Consider the following 26,336-nt stretch of genomic DNA (forward strand, 5'->3'; position numbering starts at 1 on the left):
CAATAAGAATGCAGTTGTTCTACATAATAATATACTGTATATACTGTATAACATACTGTATATAGAGAGACTAGCATGCTAGTCTCTCTAAATATAGCATGCTGCTTTCGTGCTGACTGATAGTCTGTGCGCAGACAGATGGCCCAAGCCAGAGCAGAGCTTTAGCTGCACAAATCCTTTTGTGTCATGCTGCTGTCTGAGGGAGGACACGCTTTGTCCGGCACAGCTCCACTCTTATTTACCATGACACTGAACAGTTCCCAGCAGAAGCAACAGAGCTCTTACACCACAGTGCAGGACAAAGAAAGACTGGACTGGAGCAGTAAGTTCCCCAAAAGATCCACACAATTTGATCAAGTCAAGTGTAGCACAGTGCATAGTCCATGCACCATGCAAATGTAATGACAGACCATACTCTCACATTTCAATTTCATGTCTGAAAGAACCACAGGGCCAACATTTCCATCATCTGAAATTGTACCATTCTAGCGACCACACCAAGCAGCTTAAATAACAGTGTGGTGTACTAATGTCCACAGCTGAGTGTTTTTTTGACATAAAATGTGTAGGGCATGAATGACTTCTTGAAAACAACTTATCTGTCAGTAAAGTCCAAGTCGAGTCAACAAGTCGAGTCAACAAGTCGTTTGATGACGTCATCACATTCACACCGCTGTATAACAATGAGCAACTTTTATAAATTCTCTGTGACATTAACAGTCAACTTGTACAATACAGTGCACTTTCAAAAAACAAGAATCAACATGCATCTTAATGACATTTAAATAAAACTAAACATTTAATAGGCTCATTTTTATCCTATGAATTTTTAATTCCAACAACACAGAGAGCAACTTAGACAGTGTGGGTATTAGGGTGTATTCACATCTAATAGTTTGATTTGTTGGTCTGCACCTGATAAAACATTTTCAGCTGGTTACGTTCACAAATGCAAATTTCAAACACAGTGTTTCCCCTACCATTATATTTGTCCCCGACAAAACTCATTTGAAAGTCAAGTTAATTAGATTTTCTGTACAGAGCCAGATCACAGCATAAGTAATTTAAGGTTACCGTTCCTATACAACAGGTCACCATGCCTCTGTCTCTCCTCCAGGCATGGTGGCAAGGTTTAAAGTATTAGTTTGCCAATCTTGGGTGATGCAATGGCAAGACACTGCTAGATGTGCTATAATCCTTCCCCGTCAGCCATGGAAAGTGGCTAAGTGGATGTAATTTCTAAATGATAACGATTCTTCTGCATTTTATTTCATGAGCTGCAGCGCAAATAAACAATCCTGTTTTCCACTCTCAACAGATGAAGCGCCTTTATGTCACGTGATTGAGTTGAGGTGGAAGCTTGTCTGCAGTTGAGAGTTTACAAGCAGCGGCGCTGGGTGAGTGCGGCATAGAACATAGGAAAAAGTGTGTGCTAAGGAGAAATAAATACAAAATGGATGATGATGATGAAAACCCAGGTGGTAGTGACGAGAATGACACAACCACCCGACTCGCTTGTGCCGAAAATTGATTTGCATTCGGCTTGCCGTTAACAATCGCAAGCTTTCAGCAGTGCTGTCGCTAAATACACCAGACTCTTTGTTAAATTATGAAATTTTAGACATTTCCTTGCTAAATGTTGGAGATTAACCCACATTTTCAGGATTGTTAAGTATTTTTAACCAATCAACAGTTCGGCATTGTTCAGTTTGATCCTTGTGCCTCTTCCTGTGACAGCAATCAGTGCACAGTAGTCTGCAAGGCCGTATTGTCAAATTTAAATAATGAATTAATAATATGAAACTGTAAGTCATGTAGCACTGTGTTGCTGTGAAGGTCCAGCAATCTGTTGTTAAGGCTACTAAATCTGCACTGCTCTGACCTCCAATAACTTTTTCCTTGACATTATCACACAACTTTGTAGTAAGATGCAACCTGATTGGCATTTCCTAGCGTGGTTCCAGTACGCTAATTAAATGCATAAATCCAGCTAAATGCATAAATTCCACCACTAAATAAGGCTGCATGCCTGATGCTACAAATACGCATATAGTGCTAGTTATCACTTTAGCGCAAATTGAATTTTGAGGATGTTTTGCTCCAAATAAGGACGGAGGGGTTGCCTGTGTTAACCGAGTTGTTTTCGTAGTTACCTCTACGTACTTATCACGCATTCAGAGATGTCCGGTTCTATGCTACACGCGCATAACATAGCTTGCAGTAAATACAGTTAGGGCCTGACCACACAAAAACGGATTAAGGTGAATACGCATACTTTTTATTTTTTGAAAATGCCTCCCAGAGTGGGAAAATCTCAAAACACAGACCCTGTGTTTCCGTGTAGACAGAGAATACGCTACTTTAGGAAAACGATGACGTCATATTCCCAGCTCTCTCTTGCGGTGTCATTCATTGTCTTGTGTTTGGAGATTGTTTGACAGTTTTACCAACTACTGTCAATGAAAAGTAACTAAGGTCTAGGGCTGTAAAGTCCCAGTCGACTGGTCGATTTATGAGTCGATACGTTCTTCGACTCAGATTCTGTTAGCCGACTTTCTTAATTGTTAATTAAGATGTTGTGTTAATTTCATACAGTCTTTGATTTCATCTGCAGGAATGTACCAAGTGTCTTCAGAGAACACCCCCATTGTTTTCAGTATTTTGGATAAGCCCAACCCACAAGAGGCAGATAGATTAAAGTACGTTGGTGGTTTTATTTAATTTTGAGCATTTCATTTTAGGCTACAGTCAGTCCTCCTCTAAGATCCTTGTCAAAGACATCGGCAGTGCAGCATTTTACAAAAATAGATGGCGATAAAAAGGTCCAATGCAAAGTTTGCCAACAACAGTTTGTATCTCACAGCACGACTACAAACATGGCAAATCATATAAAAACGGTAAGCTAAATTGTGTTGCATGTTGCCCATGCGTTTTGAGTATGTGAACTTATCAGAATTGTTATATTTTAATGTTTTAGTCTAATAATCGTTGATTCAACATATAACTGCAGGCGCACTCGCCCGCAACAACGGCAGCAGTCTATTTGTGTCTAAGCCGCGAAGCTGAGCTCTGTGTGAGGACATGCACAGAGACAAATAATCTAAATATTCCTCAACAGTTGATATCACACTGATAAAAGAAAAGAAAAGACACTAGATATCACAAGAACACGTCCTGTCTTTACAGATTTCACACACACAGGAGAGAAAAAAAAGTGTTGAATTGTAAAATAAAGAGAGGAGAAAACAAAATGCATTTGAATTTCCTTCTCGTAACATATTTAGGGTTATGACAAAAGTTAGTAGATTTGTCCCTAGTCGCTTTTTATCTTTGGCGTGGCATGTGAGGGACAGCATCTGTGCAAGGGGAAGGGGCTGACTGTGAGCTGTGGCATAACAGTGTTTTGCTAGTTTTATGCCAGTGGTGCCAGCAAGGGGCACACACAGGTCAGGCAAGTAGTGATATACAGTATGTGTCAGTATCATGTACAACCACACAAAAGAAAACACAAAAACAAATACCTGAACTATGACTTAATGTTTTTAACCTCCAGCAGAAAGACTGCACTGAACAGGGGCCACTTCTCCAGCTGAGACAGAAGCTGGAAAGTGGAATATATTACTGTTTAATTATGAGAAGCACTGACTTCATATCTTCCTCCATAACTGACATGCCAAACATATCCCACCCCATATTAGTGCTTTGTCCCACACACTTATCAATTGCACAATGCTGCAGAGACAAATGCATGTGGTGTTAGAATGTAGGGAATATTTTAGGCTCTGTAAAAAGGCCAGGGTGTATTTATACCACTGGCGCTCATTGGCATCATATGCAGAGGATGTCTGGACTCACAAAGTGGCTATTTATGGGAGGGATTTAAGTAGCTAATTAGCATTCCAGTCTGGACTAAAGAGCTGAGGATTTGTAATCAGCTCACTTTTTATTAGTAACGCATGATAGTGGGTAGTTAAATAGTAAATGGTCTGTATAAGGGATGCAACAATATTCAGTATTTTACCGAACTGTTCGATGCGTCCCGTTCGCTTCAATACACAACGTCAAACAACGGTATTTCGGTACGTTTTGGCCCGTCACAAAACTTTATCAAAACTTTGTACAGCCGCACATGCTGTGTGCTTAGATCAACTCAGGAGCAGAGACATGAGAGCAGTGCTACGCTGTTCAGGCTCAGTGCCACGTTCTGCTCATGCCGCCTTCAGAGCAGTGCAGAAACAATGGCGTTTAAATCCGCTGTGTGGGATCATTTTGGTTTCAGTGATTCAGTGTAGACTACAATGAGAAATGGATGGACCGCATGTGGGGCCCAAATGCACAGATTTCCCACTGCTACCTGTCCATGCAGCCATACCGCGGAGCGACCGCACAGAGAAGCCCTCTGTGCTGATTGTTACACACAGACGCTCCAACACACACACACACACATTCACATACGAGGACGTTGGCAACCTTGTCATCTTCACATTTGATTTCTATTTGTAGTGTTTGATTATATCTGTGCTTTTAATTATTTTTACAACGCAATATTGCCTTTGCTAGTCTGAGTAGTTTCATATCAAGATATCCATAGAAACCGTACCGTTGCCCAAAAACTGTGACACATACCGAACCGTGGGAAAACTTTACCATTGCATCCCTAGTCTATATTTATATAACACTCTTGATGACCACTCAAAGCTGCTTTACACTACCGTTTTGCCATTCATCCATCACTTTTATATAGTGCATTTTCTATCACTCATCATACTAAAATTTAAGTGAATAGATAGGCATTATAGATTGACCATTGCGATACCTGATCTGGCTATTTTGTCAACATTGTGGCCGATATTCGATATTAATATCAGACCACTGCAGCCCTAAATACCACCCACATAAACATGTACTCAAAAATGCTAATGAACTGTGTCACTGTAATGTCCTTAACATATTTTCAGAAGAGCTATGAAAACCAAAACTGATCAATCACAGCTAACGTCCGACACACACACATTCTCGAATTTATTTGTATTTTAAGACTTCTATTGACGTCCATTAATTTGGACAGGCTTACCAAGGCCTTAAGGACTTAACCATAACCAGTTAATGCTTATCCCTAATTTAACCCTAAACTTAACATGTTCCTCCAGCTTTTGGTCTCCATTAGGACTACTGGTGCTGACTGGTTTATACCAGAAAATGTCCTAAATAGGTAACAAATACAAGAACTTGCACGCACACACGCGCGCACACACACACACACACTTCTCTGAACTTTGGCCAAGAGCCATTGACTGCTGTGATGTGATCAGCATGCTATTACTGCTGCAGTAATATAAACAGACATGAGTTCATGTGCTGCATGACAGCACAGCTGTAACAGCAGGTGACTGCATGAAGCATCCTGGGAAAATTATAAACACAACAGCAGCAGTGCCTCCACCACAGAGATGCTTATGCTGCTGAGTGACAGCTCTCACCACATTTAACCACAGCTGCCTTTCATCAGCAAACACTCAGAACACTAAAGCAGCACAGGGACACTCAAGTGTTCAATCTGAGGCTAATGAAAGCAGGCAGAAACAACACTCAGTATTCCATAGGAGTCTGTGTTGTTAACTTCAGACAGGCATGCATCTGTTTTTTTTAAGCAAAAGCATACAGTATAGTCAGAAACAGTGAGTTGTGAGAGACAGAGAGAGCACAACAGGAAGCTACCATCTGATTAAAACATTTTAGAAATGTGGTGGTGATTTCTCACACACGAAGCTCATTTGTCCCTCAAAAATATAAAAAACAAAACCTGTAGATATGAGGTACAGCTCAATTAACAGAACATTAAAAATAAAGTAGGGCTGCAACTAATGATTTGTTTCACAAAATGTTGATATTTTCTCAATTTATCGATTTAATGTTGAAAAATGTTTCCCAAACATTGAATTGATGATGTTCTTAAATATCTCACTTTGTCCTCAGATCCGTTTTAATTACTTATTTGTTATATGGAGACATATGGAGACTTTCTGCTACAAAGAATACTACATTAATAATTGACTGCTTGATTCGAAAATTCATTTAAAGAACATTGACATTTCTTCTTTTTTTCATAAAATAAAAAAAACGTCTAGGATTTTAGCATCTGGAGTGGGAATATGTTCAAATTTCTTGAAATAAATCTTTATAAATCAATGTAATGTATTTATTTTTCGATTGGGGGCAAAAACAAAACGGTCCTTGGACGTCTTCATCACGAATTACGTGAAACAAGGTTGACATTTTCCACCATTTTATGGAATTAATAACTAATCAATAATTGGTAACACACACATCAAGGAGGACTCTTCAATTCGTTTCATGATGCACCTTATTTCTTAATATAATTGAATATATTTCTTGTGAAAACATGGTTTAACACAATGCAGTTAGACATGTGCGTACCTGTTAACTGATCCGGCTCCAGTCCAGTTTCTATGTCTATCCCGCAAACAACAAAGTAGTGAGCGAAGCGGCAAAGCGCCGCGCCGGACGCCGCGGAGCTGCCACTCATCCCGGCTTGGCGTACAACTCTTGTCAGCTCCTACCGCTCCATGGCACGCATGAGTGCGGTCGCAAAGAAACTGCGGAGGGAAGGAAAGTCCGCTCTTCTGCGCAGAGTTCTCACGATAAACTAAAGCTTCTTACTTTGACCAACCTGCTTTATCAACCTGCTCCACAGGGAGATGCATACTTTTGTGTCAACAGTGTGTAGTAACTGAGCGTGAACAGCACAGCAGAGAAGAGCGAGAGCGTCCTCCCCCTCGGCGCCAGCAAAGCCACTTCTCGCGAGAAGATCAAGCAGCTGTGTTTCACTGTCGTCTTCCTCTAAACAAAACGTTGGAGCTTCGATTCCAGGCTGCTCTCATGTGCCCCTTAGAAAAGACATTTGTGTCCTGTGCGTTGTCACAAAACAGAGAAAACTGCTTTACTAATAAAGACATATACCACGAGCAACTCAATAAACAAATGCACAGTAGCCAAATTACACAGTTTAGAAAAGTATGACAAATGGCACCAAATGAAGGCTGACTATCTGGAGGAAGTAAAAGTCGTAACAACGTTTCCGTAGGTGAACCTGCAAAATTATTATTACTATGGAATATTAAAATCTTAGTTAAGTTTTTGTAAAATACGGTTGTAAAAAGTACATTTAATAGGTAGATTGTTATACATATACATTTATGTACAATACAAATCAAATGAACTTACTTTTCTTTAAGGCTGGGTGATAAATAATATCTGCATATTTTTAGATATATAAGATATATGGGCATATAAAGCTGCACACATGTTGTTTCACTGGACTCATGAAAAGCTTTCTTTTGAGATGTTTGTGCTTCTCAAGGAGAGAGACTATAGACTGTAAACAATAATAAACAATAAAATATTAACTGTTTATGAACTGTATTACATGATCTTAAAATACACTTAACTTTTATTTCAGATAATTTATTTATTTGGCTCTTAAATGTTAAATGAAGGATATTAATGCGTGTTAGAAACAATGAAATTGACTATAATATGTTTTTTTATTTGGTTAATTTAGCTACAACAAATAATTAGGCTTAAAATTTAAGAAGTTATTAAATGACATTTTTAAACATACTCTTGTCAATTCCATGTACCTTTTATGTAATATTTATTTTAGTTCATATCTTGTCTCATGCCAAGATATAGATATAATATCGATATATATACACCAACACACAAAACAGAAAAGAGACTCATATGGAGCGGTCAGTTGGCTGCCTGCTTTGCGCAATTAAATAATTAAGATTAGAGAATCCAGTTATATTGTATACAGTACATATTTGATGAAGAGGTCCCACAACATATTGAAATTTAATTATTTCTTATCTCTGAATTTTTTTTTCTTGAAGTTTTGTTGTTGTTTTTGGAAATGTCTGTGTTTCCCTGTAATTCAACCACTTCATACTCAGAGGATGTGATAATATGACAGTCAATGCATTCTGAGAAGAAGCTACAATGTCAGTGTCAAAACAAAGTAAATTGGCAACTGTATATTTTTAAAATGCATGATGCACACTGGCAACTCTGCTCATGATGGTTGCCTTGGAAACAACGCTGGTTTGGAGCCAGGATGAGGAGCAGCGAAGGTGTGTCAAGATAAAGTGCAGATCACAGCATGCCATGTTTCTGTGTTCTGCAGGCAAACACGATGAAACATGTTCCATGTGTAAATCATTAAATTCTCAGCTGCTACTACTACCTTCTGCACTACTTATTACAATATCACAATATCTGGTATAGACAGTAACAGGCAGTTGTATTGTAAATAGTGATTTATTGTAAATACGGTTTGAATGAAATATATTTGGTTCACACAGTGCAGCACTGCTACCTAGTGGTGTATTCAAAATATTGTCTGCTATTTTGTCTTTCCCTGGAGGAACATTTCTGTCCGTGAAAACATGGACCATGCCTGAAAAGTTGGCATATTAACGAAACACAGGATTTTTTTTTTTGATTTATATAACCATACCAGTTTCTCTTTATATCTTTACAATCAACTCGTAATGCAGCACAGCTTTTCCGGGCTTCGAATAACGCCCACACTTATCCATAAAAAGTGAGGAAAACACCCCAGATTAATATTCATTGATCAGAAGTTACTTGTGAGAAGAAGCAGAAAAGAAGAAGACTCAACAATCAGAAATCTAGCCCAAAAAAAGATTTATACAGTGTTGTCATCACTAATTATAAAAATGACGTTTAGAGTGACAGAATGTGGAAGATGCTGTCATTGGGGGGCCCAGGCCCAGTGTGGCTGTGATCTCCATTGTCCTTTATGAGCACAGCTTACATGGAAAGGCAAAAGCCTGGTTTAAACGGATAGTTTGGATGCTTTTACCCAAAGCAACTTACAATAAGTGCATTTCAACATTTGGGTACAAACAAGAGCTAGAAGTAAGTAAGTGCTATAAGCCAAACTATAAAGTGCTACTCATAGGTGCGATGTATAAGTAAGTGCATTTTTCTTTTCTGTTGCCGTCGTCTTAGTCAAGGTAGAGTTGAAAAAGATGTGTTTATAGCTGGCGGAGGAAGCTCATTCCACCATTTGGGAGCCAGGACAGCGAACAGTCGTGAGTCCGGCGAATTACTCTGCGATCCTCTCAGTGAGTGGAGTGAGACTGGACCGGATCCGTTTGTAGCATGGAACGCAAGCACTTCAAGAAGTGGAGTCTTGAAGTGGATGCGAGCAGCTACAGGAAGCCAGTGAAGGGAGTGGAGGAGCGGTGTAGTGTGAGATTGAAGTTGTATGTATGTTGTATAAGAAAAGTAGTTCTGGGAGAGAGTTTAGAAGACATAACTAATGGGTTTTAAACCAAAAACATGCATGCATATGAGTGGTATATAAAATTAACTTTTTTTTCATGCGCGCACTTGCACATTTTATGACATGCATGAACGTGATATGTGTCTGCCATTTGTTGTGGCGGTCTCTCAGTATACGGGCACGGAAGTCTGAAGAGTTCTCAACGGTTCGGGCTGAAAAAAATTTGCAAATGAGTCGAGTTGGGTCGGCCTCTGGCTTCCTTTTTTCCACTCATAAAACACATTTCTTGCAGGTTGTAAATCATCGCTGTTCATGTGTGGTGAAGAGTAAATCTGGCTGCCTGCTTGGAGGGGTGCAAACCTGACCCCCAACACTTTGGGCATGTTAGTGTCATTCTTGGAGCCCTTTTATGATGTTCAGGGTTAACTGGAGGGGGACAAATCTTGTGCTGCTATGTGCAGAATGACAGCAAAATGCCAACGATACTGCACAGCTGGCAGCCATGCGTCAACAGCATACGCACCGGTTTTGCGCACCACTCCGCAAAGCCGCAACATTTAAGTTTCTGGAGTCAGAGATGAGTTAAGTTGAAAAGCCTTTTGGAAGCAGCTCAGATGCGGAGAACTGAGACAATGCCTAACATGAACAAGTAGATGTTAACAGTTGGGCATCCTCTGTCAGTCTGCCTGTGAGTTCCAGAGTTAGGATATTTAAAGGGTTTGAAAGCCTTTCTCTGCTGATACATAGAGCTGACCTTTGGGAGGGCTGTATAGTTGAGTTATCAATCCTCTGCCCCAGTCAGGTTAGGCACAGTGAAAATGTAAAGAGGCACATTCTGTAGACAAATGACTGGTGCCAGTGCTACAGTAAGGCCTTTGTGACTAGAGAGTTGATTTGTTTTGGTTTAATTTTAGAGAAGGCCAAATAATAAGTTATACTCTTACACACATGACATGCTGGAAGACAGCTGGATATGTCTTTTTCGAGTTTGTCTGCTATGGTGTTGATGGGGACATACCTCTCTCTCATTCCATGCCCTGCATGCATGGAGACTTGAGATGATCCAAGCACGCCTTTGATTGCATAATACACCAGCAGTACTTCTACATCTGTGTCATCACGCCTCACAATGATGGAAGAATATGAATCGGCAATGTATGGTATGTAAGACCATTCTCACATCGGCCTCAGACTCCTGATCACTGTAATGATATGAGAGTGCCGACTTCTGCTCTGCTTATGCTCCTCACCTCCTCTCTCAAATCCACTTATCCAATTAGTTGCTCCTCTCATTTGCCTCTCCAGGATCTTTAATGACTGTGGGTTGTCCTACCTGTCAAAGACTATGACAACACATTTTATCTCTTGCTTCTTCAAAAGAGACAAGATCTTCTTGAGGATGCATTCTGCAAGATCACTAAAAGTCAGGAAGGCTGAATCAGGAAGACTTTGGAGCAGAGCCATGCCATCAGAGATATAGGCCAATTTTGCTGTGATCTCAGGCAGCACTTGCATCACGTCCACTACAGACACAAGTCAGCTTTTGTGGTTTTCCTCATCTCTCCATAATCATAGAAGAGAGAGTGGGACGGAAGTCAACTCGTGAGACATTACATTTTCCAATGACACGTCTCTTTGTTTTGAAATGGCCAGGAGTCTCCTGAAGAGCACGTCTGAATACATTTGAAGCTTAATAGACTTACTGGTTGCAATACATCTTTTCATATCAGTGAATGTTGCCAATTTGTGTCTTTTCTCTGGATTCCAGAAACTTGTTGGTTTTTTACTCTTTAGTCGTTCCTCTATGAAGGCTGTATTTACCTTTTCTCCATATTCCAGAAAGCTTGAGGGATCTTTTTTCACTTTTTGTGATGCTACATGACCACTTGCAATAGTGATTAGCTCATCTGGAATTTTCTCCAAATCAAAAGAGTTCTGCCTGTCTTGTACAAACTCCATTATCTGTGCTATTTCCCTCTCATCCTTGTCCATGCTCCATGCTCTTTGTGGGATTTTCGTGTACCTGTATGTGTGTCTCCATTGCAAATCTCTATCATTGCATTGCGGTACTCACTGGTGGCGTGTCTTGTGATGAGCCATCTTTTCAGAGCACTGATCAAGTGCTCTGATCAGTTGAAGTTTCTGTTGTCTGAGCACCACACAATAAAGCCTCCCTCTCTCAGGAATCTGTAGGATTCTGGTTGGCTTTTTTCAAGAGCTTTCATCTCAGCTATGTACCAGAGCATGTGAGCGGAGCGGAGAGGAGTGGGGAGCAGAAGGATTTTGTGTTGAGTGAGGAGCGGGAATTTGTTTTAGAGGTAGAGCGGAGCCTTCTCTCCCGCTCCAATTTCCGGTCGCTACCCACTGTCTCACTGTTTTTGTCGGCTTAAAAACAAAACATTACCCATAAGTCTTAGTTGAGTTGGGTTGTGGTATTTTTTAAATGAAATTAAAATACTTAGCCCTGGGAAAAACGGCCAAGCTCATGTTTTATTTGTGAATATATATATATATATATATATATATATATATATATATATATATATATATATATATATATACATATACATATATATTATAATTTTTTTGAGCGGAGTGGTGAGCAGGCGGAGCGGGTGAAAATCTATAATGGAGCTGAGTGGAGTGGAGCACAGAATGCGCAGAACGCGCAGAACCAGGAGTGGACATTTTCACCAGCTCCGCTCCGCTCACATGCACTGTTATGTACATTGGCATCTACTTTGCAAAGTAAATAAGCTTCCGAACAGATACTTCTTCACTTCTGACAGGATAACTTTTGGGGCAGCCGGAATTTGCCTCATAACAGAACAGTTGGGCGTTCAAATCCCTAGACACGTCAACAACTGGCATACCCCATTCACTCCCTTGGTGTACTCAGTGGTGCCCACTGCCTTGGATTCCCTGCATTTGGTGTGCATGTGCAAATGAAACGACTTTTTAAGCATGTGAGATAACACCTTTGTCACATTAACTACATTTGGCAAAGACTGGACTGGTTTCATGGTTGAAACAGTGCTGTGTGAAAGGCCTTTCTGCAAGAATCGTACCGCTAGTCCAACGAAATAGGGAATTTCCGAAGAAACTTCTCATACGTTACAGTTGGACCACACCTGCAGAGGGCTCGTCCGGGATTTGAACCCGGAACCTCTCGCACCCTAAGCGAGAATCATACCCCTAGACCAACGAGCCCCAGACGTTGAGCCGTATTCTATGTAGGTGTCCTGTTACAGATTTTATGTGAGAAATATTACAAGATCACCAGATGAAGTTAAAAAGAAAAGGGAAATTGGGAAAAGACACTGTTGGACTATGTGTTATGTTCTGTCTGTGAAGGTTCTTAGTCATCCAGGTCATTGTCAGGAGTTTGCTGTAGACAACTAGACTTGCTGGAGTTAGGTCGAAGATGTTTTAACGCTCATCCACGAGGCTTCTTCACTTCTGACTGTCTTGTGGATAGAAAAAAAAATCCAGGTATTTAGTCTCTGTAGGCAGGATACATGTAAAGAGAATGCCCCATTGAACAACGCAGGTCGTACACACTCTGACCCCCTTCCGGGTAGTTAGTTTCACCTGAGTCAAGTTGGGAATGACCGTCGTTGGGGTCACCTGAGAGACACCTCACAGAATAAGTGTAAAAAATATCCAGCTTCTGACCAGAGTGGTATGATGTTTTGTGAAACAGCCCAGACCACAATCCAGATGGAAAGTTTTACTGAGAGACGTAGGATTCTCACCCACTACTCCAGGGAAAGACTGTCACCTGAATGCAGGGCCTTCCTGACTGTATACACTTTAACAACATTTCAACTGCACAGGTGTGTTCCCAGTGGTTCAATGGTGTAATGGTTAGCACTCTGGGCTCTGAATCCAGCGATCCGAGTTCAAATCTCGGTGGAACCTGACTTTGAACAATACCTAGTATTTACACTTGCCAAATTGATGAAGAATGAAATGAGGCACAGCTTGGAAAAAGACTGCGAGCTTGTCCTGTTGCTGTGAGCAGCTCAGAAGTCAGAAAGCTTCCAATCCAGATCCTCCTTCAGTGCCCCCTTTGGTATAATGTGGTGGGGAAGCTGACTAAAGACTGTCTGCATCTGTTGTGCCTCACCTGCTGTACTATCTGGAGTGACATTTGGCTAGTGACAGAGCAGTTGGTGGTTCAAATCCCTGGACACGTCAAGGACTGGCATACCCCATAGCAAACAACTCGCGCCCATTCACACCCATTGCTACCTTGGTGTACGCAGGCCCAGTTTCCTTGGCTTGCATTTGATGTGTTTGCCCACTGGTGTGTGTGCGCAAATAAAACTACTAAACTCCACCCTCTTCAAACTTGCGGTACCACGTCTGTCACATTCAGTACATTTGGCAAGGACAAACTTCATACAAACGTCATGGTTGAAACATTGCTGTGTGAAAGGCTTTTCTGGGATTTGAACCCAGGACCTTTCACGGCCATTGCATTCATTTTCTTTTTATCAAGTGGTCTTGCTTGAGGTAAGTTGAAGACATTTCCCCTCTCATCCAAGAGGCACACTCTGCTAATGTGTGTTGGAGTTCACCTTTGTTTGTCAGTGGTTGAGTGTTGACCCCTAATGGAAAAGAGCTAAGGGCAGCATTGTAGGTGACTCATAGTTGGTGTCTTAGGCCACCTTCTCTGTTGTGTGATGGTTTTCTAGGTAAAAAAATGAAGATGATTTCATTCCTCTTTCAAACCATATGTCCCCCTTGGCCAGAATGTGGACATTCTCGTCATCAAAAGAGTATCTTTTGTGGTTCAGATGCAAATGGGCAGCCCGGTCTGGACAAGTCGCGACTACCCCCGCCAAGTCAGGATGGCCGAGCGGTCCAAGGCGCTGCGTTCAGGTCGCAGTCTCCCATGGAGGCGTGGGTTTGAATCCCACTTCTGACAGGATAACTTTTGGGGCAGCCGGAATTTGCCTCATAAGAGAACAGTTGGGCGTTGAAATCCCTAGACACGTCAACAACTGGCATAGCGCATAGCTATGGCATAGCAGCCCGTGGCCAAGTGGAAAGGGAACTTGACTTGTAACCGGAAGGTCGCTGGTTCAAATCCCCACCCGGCCAAAAAAGGGCTGGGGTACCCCTGAGCAAGGTACCCAACTCCCAATGCTCCCCGGGCGCTACTCATTGCAGCAGCCCACTGCTCCTAATTCTAGGATGGGTCAAATGCAGAGAATATCAGTCAGTCTGAGACTGAGAGTAATTTCCCTAAGGGGATTAATAAAGTATCTAAAAAAAAAAAAAAAAAAAAAAAAAAAAAAAAAACAAACAACAACAACTCGCACCCATTGCTCCCTTGGTGTACTCAGGTGGTGCTCACTGCTCCTTGGATTCCCTGCATTTGGGTGTGTGCGCAAATGAAACGACTCTTTAAGCATGTGAGATAACAGCTTTGTCACATTAACTACATTTGGCACAGACTGGACTGGTTTCATGGTTGAAACGGTGCTGTGTGAAAGGCCTTTCTGCAAGAATCGACGAAATAGGGAACATCCAAACAAACTTCTCAAACGTTACACCTGCAGAGGGCTCGTCCGGGATTTGAACCCGGGACCTCTCGCACCCAAAGCGAGAATCATACCCCTAGACCAACGAGCGTCTAGGGGTATGTACTATGTAGGTCTCCTGTTACAGATTTTATGTGAGAAATACTCGTCAAGAATGGGTCCCAGAGCTTTTGAGTCTACATCTGCAAACCCGCAATTCCACCTCAGTCACAAAGGACTTACATTGATGAGGATTTATGCTTGCAATAGTTCAGTGAATGTTTGGTGTGGGATTTTGAATGTGGGACCTCTTTCAGCCAAAGTGAGAATTATACCTCAAGACCAACCAAATTTACACATTTCTCCAGGGAAGCATGTCTGCTAAGACGATAAGAAATGGACCACATGTTTTTGGATTCCTTTTCTTTTTATAAAGGTGAGTCAAGTTCTTCCAATGTCTTTATTTCTCTTTATGTCCACTTTCATTCAAGATCCCTATTAATCATGGTTCACAGGTTCATAGAGTTTGCCACTTTAAATATGCAATACCACCACAGTCACAAAGAACTTGCATTAGTAAGGACGGAATTTATAGTTGAAATAGTGCTGTGAAGGGCTTGTCGGGGATTTGAGACTGTGTGAGACTTCTTGCACCCAAATTGAGACTCATATCCCTGGGCCAGAAAAACTCCATCATTTTCACAGGTAAACTTGTCATCGCAAGTATGTAGATGTTGGCAACTGGACTTGCTTGAGGTAGGTTGAAGACATCTCACCTCTTAAATTACCGGATTTTCTCCGTTACATCCGTCTATGACTCACTCTTGACGGATGTCAAGATGCTTGTCTCGGTCACGTGATACATTAATGCTAATATTAAACCCACGAGCTAGCAAAATGAGTAAAAAACAAACGTCTTTGGAAAGTTTCTTTGCAACGGGGAAAAGGCCCAGTGAGGAGACAGAAAAAGAGCCTATGACCACTAAGAAAAATAAAGCTGCATTTAACCGACAATACCAGGAGACCTACTTGAAATATGGATTTATCACGACAGGTGATTCCCACGCACTAAGCCCAATCTGCATAATATGCGGCGACTGGCTCTCCAGGCAATGAAGCCTTCAAAACTGCTTCGTCATTTGGAGACCAAGCACCCTGCGTTAAAATACAAGAAGGACAGTAGCAATTACTGAGGGTCTCCACATCAACAAATGCAAGTGCACTAAGAGCATTATACTTGGTGGCTAACCGTACTGCTAAGGCATGAAAAGTCATTCACTATTGGTGAAGAATTGATCCTTCCCGCGACTAAAGACATTTGCTGTGAACTTTTCGGAGAGGATACAGTTAAAAAGATAGCACAGATGCCTCTGTCGGCTAGTACCGTCACTTGGCGCATTGAGGAAATAGCAGAGGACATTGAGACAGTTGTTGGAGAGGATTAATACATCACCGTGATATGCACTGCAGGTTGACGAGTCTACAGATGTGGACAACAAGGCAATACTACTTGTTTATGTGCGATACCTTTATCAGGAGGATGTGCATGAGGATGTTGTGTGCACTATCGTTGACAACCAAAACCACAGCTGCAGAACTATTCAGGTCGCTGGATGATTATGTATCAGGAAAACTTAAATAGTCTTTTTGTGTCGGCATATGCACAGACGGAGCTGCTGCCACGACCGGACGGCTGTCTGGTTTAACTGCTCGGATTTAAGAGGTTGCCATTATTTGTATATAGATGTAATGGAGTTGTTCATTACCACACACATTACCACATGTTCATTACCACACACATACAATCCTTCCCCATCTCTGAAAACTTTTCAAGAATACCGGAGGAAAAAGTCAGAGGAGAGGCAGAAGCTGGCAGAACTCCTTCCAGAAACGTGAGACAAACTGCGGGCCAGTGTCAGAAACGATGTCGTTAGGGAAGCCATCAATTCTAAAAAATTGATTCATCATGACCTCTGCTGTCTCCTTAGCAGAGGGTAACTTGGGAAGGGGAATGAAATGTGCCATTTTAGAGAACCGGTCCACCACAGTCAGGATGGTCGTGTTCCCATTTGAAGGAGGTAATCCAGTAACAAAGTCCATAGAGATGTGGGACCAAGGCCGTTGAGGAACAGGCAGCGGTAGCAGCAGACCCATTTGGGCCCGAGTAGAGGTCATATTCTGGGCACACACTGGACAGGCCGCCACGTATTCGGAGACAGCCTCATCCATGTTCGGCCACCAGAACCGTTGCTTTATGACGTACACAGTACGTTTGACACCAGGATGGCATGTGATCTTTGAGGTGCGAGCCCAATGGATGACCTTGGAGCGTAATGACAGAGGAACAAACAAACGGTTAGGAGGACACCCACCAGGTGTCTGAGTCACAACATTGGCCCACTTCACTTCTGATTCTATTTGCCATGACACTGCTCCAACCACACGGTTTCATGGAAGGATCGGTTTGAGTTCTTTGGCAGCAGGTTCAGGGTCATAAAGGCGTGACAGAGCGTCTGGTTTTGCATTTTGTGAGCATGGTCGAAAAGACAGAGTGAAGTTAAATCTATTAAAAAAAATAGTGTCCATCGAGCCTGACGTGAGTTGAGTCTCTTAGCTGTGCAAATGTATAGGTTTTTATGGTCTGTCCAAACAAGAAAAGGTTGCTCCGCCCCCTCCAACCAATGTCTCCACTCCTCTAACGCTGCCTTTACTGCCAACAGTTCTTTGTTTCCCACATCATAATTTCTTTCAGCAGGTGTCAACTTACGTGACATCAGTGGAGTAAAACAAATGAAATTGCATAATTTCGGTGACCCGGATCGGTTCAGTGCAATGAGTCACTCTGAACAATAACCGACCGTCCAAAGCAGTCGCTTTGACAGGATGAGTCAGCGGAATAGTTTTAACTTGGTTCAGTTGTGCTATATTCCAGTGCATGAGACTCTCGTCTGCACCAAAGTTGATTAACGCCCTCTGAGTAACTACATGGTACATGGTCATTTAAAGTGAGTGTTACTTGAGTCAGAGGTCGAGGAGGAAAATCAGAGGAAATCCTGCTCACCAGCGCCCTCCTCTTAGCAGGTGAGCTCGATCTTTTACCGGACAGGTGGCGAGTAGATGTCCTTGTTGTCCACAGTAAAAACAGCCCTCCTGCCACTGGCGCTGTCCCCCCTCCGGAGTGATTTGAATTCCCCCCAGCTGCATTGGCTCCTCCCGAGCATGGGGTGGCGCTGTCATCCCAGAACTCACCAACGTGAAGCCCAAAGAAGTCCTTTGAGGCAGGATCCTTGGTGAGTGCCCCTGGTGACTGGGAGGAGCTGCCGTTCACCGTGCTCTCTCCCCCTCCTCTTGTAGTCTGTTGTCCACTCTAATCGACATGTCTATGACAGCTTCCAGGTCCTGGGGAAGCCCGAATGGCGCCAAATGATCCTTGATAGGTTCTGAGAGTCCATTCATGAATGTGCCTATTAAAGCTTGTGTGTTCCACCCGCTGTCCGCAGCTACGGTGCGAAATTCTGTGGCATAATCTACCACCTGGCAGTTACGCTGTTTAATTTGCATTAGGAGTCTAGATGCTTTGCTCGCAGGTGATGTATGATCAAAAATTCTACTCAATGTCTCTTGAAATAGCGAGAGTGATTGACAGACGCTTGAATCTCTGGTCCATTCGGCTGTAGCCCAAGCTGCGGCTCTGCCGGTTAAGTGGGACACCATGAACGCCACTTGAGCCTGGTCTGACACAAAGGCGGTCGGGTTGTGTCTAAAATGCAGGTCGCACTGGACTAAAAAAGTTCTGCAGTCGCCTGGGGCTCCGGAAAACTTCTCCGGGGGGGCCAAAGCCAGCGAAGTTGGAGCTGCACGTTCCCTCTGATGAAGCCTCCGTAGGACTCTCCGCCGGTGGTGTATTCGACACCAGTCCCGAGGTGAGAGAGGACTGTAGTTGTCCTGCCAGGTGATTGATCTGTGTGGTGACGGTGGCTTGAAAAAACATTCACTGGGAGGATACAAAACCATTAACGAAAAGCACTCTTCAGGAGGATTAAACTATTCTAAATTTGCATAAACTGAACCAGGGAAGCATGAATGACATTGACTATGAGAAAACTTGACGACATAGCTCATAGACGAAACAAGACAAACTGACGACATGACAGGGGAAGACCAGGACTATTTAAGCAAGGTGGAAGTGGTAACAGGTGAATACAAACAGGGGCGGGGCAGACAATCACAGTGGTGGGAAGTCACAGAAGGGAAGGAGGTCAGGCTCTGAAACGAGAGGGAAAGGTGAATACAAAATAAAACAGGAAGTGCATATGGAAAATAAAATATGAGTGAGCTACCTAACAAATCTGGCGAGATATTATACTTGGTATCAATATTAATAGAGTCACATCTTAGAAGCAACCTTTTTTTATTTTGAGCAAACAATTTTTGTCATGTATCACTTAAACTTAAATAAGCACCCTTTCACAAAAAATTAAACAATTTGGTCTCACAGAACCTGGATCGGGTTAGAAAAGACACTGTGTTGCCTATACTTAAGTTAGTCCATATTTATAGCCCAGCAATTTATTTCAGTCTAAAGTAGAGTTCTGAGGCCGATTCCCAATCATGTGGTTGCTGTAATCCATTTTGTTCGACAGTTTGTTACACATAATCCTGAATGTCTAGATCGCCACATGAAGAAGTTGTTTGGCTTGACTCAGGAAACCCATTTAGTTCCCGTTTTCAACAGTTAATCCACAGTCCCTTGAAACAAACCTGTACATAAGCAGGAGAGGAAAAGTTGAAGTTGTATAAATAGATTTTATACAGAAAAGTGAAAGTAAACTAAGACAGACATCAAGCCAATAACTTACAGTAGAAGGCAAAATTGATGTAATGTGTGAAAAAGTTCAGGGATGTGGGGGGGGGGGGGGGGGGGTGTTCTTGATAAGGGAGCTGTTCACCAGCCTGATGGCCTGTGGGTAGAAGCTGTTTGTCATCCTTGTGGTTCTGGATCTCAGACTTTGGTAGTGTCTGCCTGATGGCAGCAGCGTGAAGATTCTGTGCTGTGGGTATGTATTGTCTTTTATGATGTTGTGTGTTCTTCTTCTGGCCCTGGTGGAGTAAATGTCCTTAAGTGAGGGGAAGGCTGCTCCAGAGATGGACTGTGCAGTTTTGATCACGCGCCTTCCTGTCTTGGGCAGTGCAGTTTCCATACCAGACTGTGATGAAGCTGGTGAGGATGCTTTCGACCGTGCATCTGTAGAAGTTGCTGAGAATTTTGGATGACATGCCAAATTTTTCAGCCTCCTTAGGAAGTACAGTCGCTGCTGAGCTTTTTTAATCCTCTGCTGTGTATTGTGAGACCAGGTGAGGTCCTCACAGATGTAAGTCCCGAGGAATTTCTTGCCTATTCACAGTACACTCTTCCTCCTTGGGTCAATGATCATCTCCTTGGTCTTTTCTGCATTCAAGGAGAGATTGTTGTCCTGACACCAGGCCACAAGTTCAGCCACCTCTCTTCTGTACGCTGTCACCTACCCACCAGTGACTGTAGTATCGTATCTATACTGGTGTTGTTCTGGGTGGCCACACAGTCATAGGTGAAGAGGGTGTACAGCAGGGGACTCAGCACGCAGCCCTGGGGGATCCCTATGCTTACAGTTCTTGTTTGTGATGTACGGTTGACGACCCTGACTGACTGGGGTCTGTCTCTGAGAAAGCTCAGCACCCAGTTACAGAGAGAAGGTGTCAGTCCAAGGGTGAGGAAAAAGTTTGTGTGGAATGACTGCGTTAAACGCAGAACTGAAGTCGATGAAGAGCAGCCTGACGTACGTGTGCTTGGCCTCTAATTAAGTGAGGGTGGTGTGGATGACGGTATTAATGGACGGTCAGTGGACCGGTTCTGGCGATACACAAACTGTAAAGGGTCCTCTCGAAACACTTTCATCACTATAGGGGTGAGTGCAATGGGACGATAGTCATTCAGGCAGGTCACAGAGTTTTTCTTTGGAAGGGGCACAATGGTGGTGGACTTGAAGCAGGTGGGAACAACAGCTTGTGCTAGTGACTGGTTGTAGATATCGGCAAGCACATCAGCCAGCTCCGATGAGCAGACCCTGAGGGAATGCCCCGAGATGTTGTCTGGGCCGGCTGCTTTCTGTGGGTTTATTCTCCTCAGAGCTGTACACACCTCTGCTGTTGTCACGGTGAGTGGTGAGTCCTGTGCACGCTCTGTGGTCAGAGGTCCTACCTGTTGGTTGGTGTTGAGGGTCTCAAAGCGGGCGTAGAACTCATTCAGCTCATCTGGTAGGGAGGGCTGGGTGGTTGTGCTCCCCTGCTGGTAGTCTGTGATGTGTTGTAGACCTTGCCAAATGCGTCGGGAATCTGCGGTGGAGTAGAAACCCTCTAGCTTCAGTCTGTATTGCCTCTTGGCATCTCTGATGGACCTACTGTTATGATGGAACTTAATAGTCAATCCAGGGGTTTTGGTTTGGGGAAGTCCTGCAACGTTTTGTGGGTACAATGTTTTCCTCACATGTACTAATGTAGCCCTTTACACTGGAAGCATATTGCTCCAACTAGCAGCAGCTTTAAAAATGTCCCAATTTGTACTCCCAAAGCAGTCCTGAAGCACCAGTTCAGTCTCTTCATTCCACACTGTAACAGTAGTACTTACTGGGGGGGCTTGCTTGAGGCGTTGTCTGTATGCAGGGAGGAGGAAAGCTGAGATGTGGTCGGACTGACCAAAGTGAGGCACAGCCTTGTAGGCTCCCCTTACGTTGCAGTAGACCTGGTCCAGAGTGTTGTTCTCGCTCATCGGAAAGTTCAATTGTTGGTGGTATTTGTATTTGGTATTATTAGCCGGTGTCCGGGTGTGCGGTTTCGTGCCTCAGTGCCGTGGCAGTGTCCGCCTGCGGCGGGATGTAAACACACAATAAAAACACAACACTGAACTCCCTGGGCAGGTAGAAGGGTCTGCATTTCACCGTCAAAAGTTTGATATCAGTTGAGCAGAGATCCACGCATTGATTCAGGCCTTTCTGCAGAACATCACTGAAGCAGAATCTCAGCAAACACTGGTGTTCATGGCTGCCATTGAAGTGTCCAGCATCTCTGAGACCTAAGAACAAGTCCATCCAAAACTGAGCCCTAGGAATGCATAAATCAAAGCTGAGTATTTTACACCAGGAGGAAATAATGACTGTGCAACCTAAAACTACAAGTATTATTAGAAAAATGGGGATACAGACCATATAAAAATAAACCAATAATAAATATATATGGCTCACTCTACATTAAAATTAAGCAGTTCTAACAAACATTTGCAGGGGAAGCAGCTGTTTTTGTACTTTGATGAAGCCATGCCAAAATTTGTGTATATGCCTACAATTTACACAAAATTGTGGTGGAGTGGAGTGGCTCAGTGGCTAATGTAATTTTGCCCGAAATTGTTGTTATACATTTTGCATTAATTATTTGCTGATGTACAGGTAATTATTTGCGTATTTTTATTTTACTTACCTCCCTTACCTGAAAAAGGACCACCATGACTCGATACGCTGATTCCCTGTTGACGAACCATAGCTGTGACTTGACGAACCAGCATAGTAGTCTGTGTGCTCGTGACGGAGGGTGCATCGTATGACTGCCATTGTGCCTTTTTCTGTCCCAAAGTCAGTTCTTAATCTCATTGGGATCACACCGACACTCTTGACACAATTAATGTAGTTGTGAGCTATGACAGACGGGCTGTTGTTGGCATTCCCACAAACAAGCCACACACTAGAAAAGCCATCGATACATCCGGACAGGGCCAAACCAATGGTCTTTAGCTGGTCGTAGCCATCTACGTGTCATAAGTAGTTTGGACCCATTGAGTGATATGTGCGTCTCGTAAACCTCCGATATCTTCTCGAATCCGTCCCTTGAGGATGCAGTTTTCGCAACAATATCATCATCACGTCACGTTTAACACGTAGTTTGTGCTTCTGTTGAAGTACTGCCACATAGTCCGATAGCCCCACAGTTGCCCGGGACCTTGCGATTCCAAGAGAATTGCGCGTCTCACTTCAGCTTGTGGGGAATATCCTTTTCTTCGTAACAAGCCTGCCTCCTTTAAATGCGTCTTCAATGTGCGGCTACTCATTGTGATCTGGTGATAAGTTGTATAAGTATCATATTCATGCCCTGCATCAAAATAACTTTTGATAGGCTCAGGTAGTGAAAGTTTGTTGGCGGCCATTGCTTTAAAAAATAGTTTTCTTCCTGCTAAAAAGATAAGGGTCAACTTTCATCCAATCAGCAACTCGTTTGTCATTGGCAACGCGTCCAATCAGTGACGGCCTCTACCGACTCTTTTGTCCCGCCTCTTCCGGTATGAGTTAATGTTGTACTGCTTTGTCTAAATATTATTGGGAATTGCGCTTCTCGGCCACAGCTTTATGTTGTACTGCTTTGTCTTAATGTTGCTGTGTTTTGCACTTCTCGGCCACCTCTTAATGTTGTAGTGATTTGTCTTAATGTTGTAGTGATTCGTCTTAATGTTGTAGTGATTTGTCTTAATGTTGTAGTGATTCGTCTTAATGTTGTAGTGATTCGTCTTAATGTTGCTGTGCTTTGCACTTCTCGGCCAACGTAGGTATACCTCAAGACCAACACAATTTACAAACTTAAAGCATGTCTGCTAAGACCGAAGATTACGATAAGAAATGGACCACATGTTTTTGGATTTATTTTCTTTTTATAAAAGTGAGTCAAGTAGATCTCTCCTTCTTCAAATCTCTTTATTGCTTTACGAGCCACCAAGACCTTTTATAATTACAGTAAATTCTCCGTCTGTATTCTATGCACAAACACATTTTCAATGGGTAAACCTAACTGAATCTGCCAGCGATTTGATTTCACTCTGCAGACATTTTGGCCTGGGTGAGATGGGATCTGGCATTGGCCCGGCCAGCCAAAAGTCATTAGGCACCATTACTGGATAGCCATTGCTCCTAGTAAACTTCAAGATGCTCGTTTGTTGATACGTTTTACGATGCTCTGCATATGTCATCCGGATCATTGGTCTGATTGTGGCACAATCCAGTTGCATACAGAGGCATTTTGATCTACTTGTGTTCATGTCTCCATCAAATGGGAGGTGACTACACTCTTTGCAGAGTCATACTCAATTTATTGGCAGTGTGGCATAGTTGTACTATTGTGCTTCTAAACTGGTGATCATAAACTCAACATGATTAAATTCTATGACTCGCTGTCCTAAAACCTCTTCCGCACATATCAAGTCGATTGTGTTATAGTGGTAAGCATAGCTGCTGTTTTATAAACGTGCGACACTTCTACATACTCTTTGACTAGAGTGATAGCACACTGCAGGGCTTTTGTTACGAGCCACCAAGACCTTTCATAAGTACAGTCATGCTGTGTCTGTATTCTATGCGCAAACACGATTTCACTGGGGTTTGCAGTGCGACAGCCTTGAAAATTGTACTTTGCTTCTTACTGGAGGAGGGAAGGTTAAATATCTTAAATATCTAACTGGTGATCATAAACTCAACATGACTAAATTCTATGACTCTCTGTCCAGATGCAAATGCTGCCCATTTGCATCTGAAGAACAAAAGATACTCTTTTGATGACGAGAATGTCCACATTCTGGCCAAGGCGGACATATGGTTTCAAAGAGGAATGAAATCATCTTCATTTTTTTACCTAGAAAACCATCACACAACAGAGAAGGTGGCCTAAGACACCAACTATTAGTCACCTACAATGCTGCCCTTAGCTCTTTTCCATTAGGGGTCAACACTCAACCACTGACAAACAAAGGTGAACTCCAACACACATTAGCAGAATGTGCCTCTTGGATGAGAGGGGAAATGTCTTCAACTTACCTCAAGCAAGACCACTTGATAAAAAGAAAATGAATGCAATGGCCGTGAAAGGTCCTGGGTTCAAATCCCAGAAAAGCCTTTTAAACAGCAGTGTTTCAACCATGAAGTTTGTATGAAGTTTGTCCTTGCCAAATGTACTGAATGTGACAGACGTGGTACCGCAAGTTTGAAGAGGGTGGAGTTTAGTAGTTTCATTTGCGCACACACACCAGTGGGCAAACACATCAAATGCAAGCCAAGGAAAGTGGGCCTGCGTACACCAAGGCAGCAATGGGTATGAATGGGCGCGAGTTGTTTGCTATGGGGTATGCCAGTCCTTGACGTGTCCAGGGATTTGAACCATCAACTGTTCTGTTACTAGCCAAATGACACTCCAGATAGTACAGCAGGTGAGGCACAACAGATGCAGACAGTCTTTAGTCAGCTTCCCCACCACATTATACCAAAGGGGGCACTGAAGAAGGATCTGTTCGGAAGCTTTCTGACTTCTGAGCTGCTCACAGCAACAGGACAAGCTCGCAGTCTTTTTCCAAGCTGTGCCTCATTTCATTCTTCATCAATTTGGCAAGAGTAAATACTAGGTATTGTTCAAAGTCAGGTTCCACCGAGATTTGAACTCGGATCGCTGGATTCAGAGCCCAGAGTGCTAACCATTACACCATGGAACCACTGGGATCTCACCTGTGCAGTTGAAATGTTGTTAAAGGGTATACAGTCAGGAAGGCCCTGCATTCAGGTGACAGTCTTTCCCTGGAGTGGTGGGTGAGAATCCTACGTCTCTCAGTAAAACTTTCCATCTGGATTGTGGTCTGGGCTGTTTCACAAAACATCATACCACTCTGGTCAGAAGCTGGATATTTTTTACACTTGTTCTGTGAGGTGTCTCTCAGGTGACCCCAACGACGGTCATTCCCAACTTGACTCAGGTGAAACTAACTACCCGGAAGTGGGTCAGAGTGTGTACGACCTGCGTTGTTCAATGGAGCATTCTCTTTACATGTATCCTGCATACAGAGACTAAATACCTGGATTTTTTTTTCTATCCACAAGACAGTCAGAAGTGAAGAAGCCTCGTGGATGAGTGTTAAAACATCTTCGACCTAACTCCAGCAAGTCTAGTTGTCTACAGCAAACTCCTGACAATGACCTGGATGACTAAGAACCTTCACAGACAGAACATAAAACATAGTCCAACAGTATCATTTCCCAATTTCCCTTTTCTTTTTAACTTCATCTGGTGATCTTGTAATATTTCTCACATAAAATCTGTAACGGGACACCTACATAGAATACGGCTCAACGTCCGTGGCTCGTTGGTCTAGGGGTATGATTCTCGCTTAGGGTGCGAGAGGTCCCGGGTTCAAATCCCGGACGAGCCCTGTACTGCCCCGTTCGTCTGTGAGTACGTCACACTCACCTGCAACATCCTTTTGGTTCAAATCTCAGAAAAGCCTTTCACACAGCAGTGTTTCAACCGTTAAGTTTGTCCTTGCCAAATGTACTGAATGACTCACAGAGTCAAGACAAGCCCTTCACGGCACTATAAAGTCCGTCCTTACTAATGCAAGTGGTTTGTGACTGTGGTGG

General features: G+C 42.9%; 1 protein-coding gene and 6 non-coding genes across 8 annotated transcripts in view; 3 read left to right on the plus strand and 4 right to left on the minus strand.

The window, feature by feature from the left end:
• dennd5b (DENN/MADD domain containing 5B) overlaps window positions 1-6,773 on the minus strand; it is a 68,182-nt gene extending 61,409 nt beyond the window's left edge. For both annotated transcript variants that reach the window (XM_058625030.1, XM_058625029.1), the window contains exon 1: window positions 6,439-6,773. In XM_058625030.1, coding sequence (XP_058481013.1) covers window positions 6,439-6,547 — 109 coding nt within the window. In that variant the 5' untranslated portion in view covers window positions 6,548-6,773. The remainder of the gene's footprint in view (window positions 1-6,438) is intronic.
• Window positions 6,774-12,472: 5,699 nt separating this feature from the next.
• Window positions 12,473-12,544, minus strand: trnap-agg (transfer RNA proline (anticodon AGG)). The gene has a single exon. It is a non-coding gene; the product is annotated as a tRNA-Pro (tRNA).
• A 639-nt stretch (window positions 12,545-13,183) lies between these two features.
• trnaq-cug (transfer RNA glutamine (anticodon CUG)) lies at window positions 13,184-13,255 on the plus strand. Its single transcript has one exon. It is a non-coding gene; the product is annotated as a tRNA-Gln (tRNA).
• Window positions 13,256-14,184: 929 nt separating this feature from the next.
• Window positions 14,185-14,267, plus strand: trnal-cag (transfer RNA leucine (anticodon CAG)). Its single transcript has one exon. It is a non-coding gene; the product is annotated as a tRNA-Leu (tRNA).
• A 638-nt stretch (window positions 14,268-14,905) lies between these two features.
• trnap-ugg (transfer RNA proline (anticodon UGG)) lies at window positions 14,906-14,977 on the minus strand. Its single transcript has one exon. It is a non-coding gene; the product is annotated as a tRNA-Pro (tRNA).
• Window positions 14,978-25,345: 10,368 nt separating this feature from the next.
• trnaq-cug (transfer RNA glutamine (anticodon CUG)) lies at window positions 25,346-25,417 on the minus strand. Its single transcript has one exon. It is a non-coding gene; the product is annotated as a tRNA-Gln (tRNA).
• Window positions 25,418-26,056: 639 nt separating this feature from the next.
• Window positions 26,057-26,128, plus strand: trnap-agg (transfer RNA proline (anticodon AGG)). Its single transcript has one exon. It is a non-coding gene; the product is annotated as a tRNA-Pro (tRNA).
• Window positions 26,129-26,336: the final 208 nt, after the last annotated feature.

Source organism: Solea solea, chromosome 3, assembly GCF_958295425.1.
Source record: "Solea solea chromosome 3, fSolSol10.1, whole genome shotgun sequence".
Taxonomy (NCBI): domain Eukaryota; kingdom Metazoa; phylum Chordata; class Actinopteri; order Pleuronectiformes; family Soleidae; genus Solea; species Solea solea.